Genomic DNA, 1,661 nt, shown 5'->3' with positions numbered 1-1,661 from the left:
TATGTATATATGTGTATGTATGTATGCATGTATATATATATGTACAGTATCCCTTCCAGATAATACAGCATTTACAATATTGTAAAATACAATAAAATATGTTTTCTGATGACACTTTAAAATTAACATAACATGCAATACATTTTTGTAAAATCCAAAACATATTTAACCATAAATATTTAAAAATATGAGAGTCTAAACATCAACTGCTGCACCAACCTCTCCCACTCTTACGTTGCTAGCACAGTACATTGATATCTAACCTGTCTTTTATTCACAGGACTGCTGTTGACTTTGCTTCAGCCTTAGATACTATCTGGCCTTTCTTTGCAAACGAAGGATGTAAACGCACACAAAAACAGCAACTTATTGAAATGGATATCATTAGAAAGGTGAAAATGAGTAAAAATATTTTATTACCGAATTAAATTGGTGGCAAATAATATTGATAGTAATATCTTATTAAATTGTGTGTACTAAGTGCGAGGAAAATAAAATTCAATTTATAAGCAGGGGCAGTTACAGTTAGGCTGTACAAAATGGTACGCCTAAATTTTCTTGTGGCTGAATTTGTATTGAAACTTCTGTCTACTTTTCCTTAAATCCTGGGAAAATTCAGCTTTCATTGCAAATCAGATTAGCTGGTGACTGTTGCAAATAACAGAATATATCGAACATTTAATATCTTTTCACTTTCATCATAAATTATCTCATTTCTTTTTCTTACAATAAATAACATGTGTAGGTGAAGCAGAGTGACCCAACCATACCCACATCAGATTACACACATTTTTCACGACCTGGTTCTGCGTATGTCATGAAAGGACAGTCTTTAAGAGGCGACTCAAACTGGAGTGAAGATAGGAATCGTGTAAGTATACCTTGTGAAACAGCAGCCACATCCCTGCCAAATTAAAGAGCCACCACGTCAGCTACAGGCCTACCCCTTGTGAAACAGCATCCACATCCCTGCCAAATTAAAGAGCCACCACGTCAGCTACAGGCCTACCCCTGTGAAACAGCAACCACATCCCCACCAAATTAAAGAGCCACCACGTCAGCTACAGGCCTACCCCTTGTGAAACAGCAGCCACATCCCTGCCAAATTAAAGAGCCACCACGTCAGCTACAGGCCTACCCCTGTGAAACAGCAACCACATCCCTGCCAAATTAAAGAGCCACCACGTCAGCTACAGGCCTACCCCTTGTGAAACAGCAGCCACATCCCTGCAAAATTAAAGAGCCACCACGTCAGCTACAGGCCTACCCCTTGTGAAACAGCAGCCACATCCCTGCAAAATTAAAGAGCCACCACGTCAGCTACAGGCCTACCCCTTGTGAAACAGCAGCCACATCCCTGCAAAATTAAAGAGCCACCACGTCAGCTACAGGCCTACCCCTTGTGAAACAGCAGCCACATCCCTGCAAAATTAAAGAGCCACCACGTCAGCTACAGGCCTACCCCTTGTGAAACAGCAGCCACATCCCTGCAAAATTAAAGAGCCACCACGTCAGCTACAGGCCTACCCCTTGTGAAACAGCAGCCACATCCCTGCAAAATTAAAGAGCCACCACGTCAGCTACAGGCCTACCCCTTGTGAAACAGCAGCCACATCCCTGCAAAATTAAAGAGCCACCACGTCAGCTACAGGCCTACCCCT

The 1,661-nt window shown here is 41.9% G+C and overlaps 1 protein-coding gene across 2 annotated transcripts in view; it reads left to right on the top strand.

The window, feature by feature from the left end:
• Window positions 1-1,653, top strand: part of LOC117114319 (ankyrin repeat domain-containing protein 50-like) — a 4,189-nt gene extending 2,536 nt beyond the window's left edge. For both annotated transcript variants that reach the window (XM_033257957.1, XM_033257959.1), the window contains exons 4-5: window positions 281-392; window positions 746-1,653. In XM_033257957.1, coding sequence (XP_033113848.1) covers window positions 281-392; window positions 746-916 — 283 coding nt within the window. In that variant the 3' untranslated portion in view covers window positions 917-1,653. The remainder of the gene's footprint in view (window positions 1-280; window positions 393-745) is intronic.
• Window positions 1,654-1,661: the final 8 nt, after the last annotated feature.

This window comes from Anneissia japonica, unplaced genomic scaffold (assembly GCF_011630105.1).
Source record: "Anneissia japonica isolate Jap-2015-1 unplaced genomic scaffold, ASM1163010v1 scaffold2994_len2133135_cov197, whole genome shotgun sequence".
NCBI lineage: Eukaryota > Metazoa > Echinodermata > Crinoidea > Comatulida > Comatulidae > Anneissia > Anneissia japonica.
Note: the sequence above shows the minus strand (reverse complement) of the source record. Positions and strands in the feature narration are given on the sequence as shown.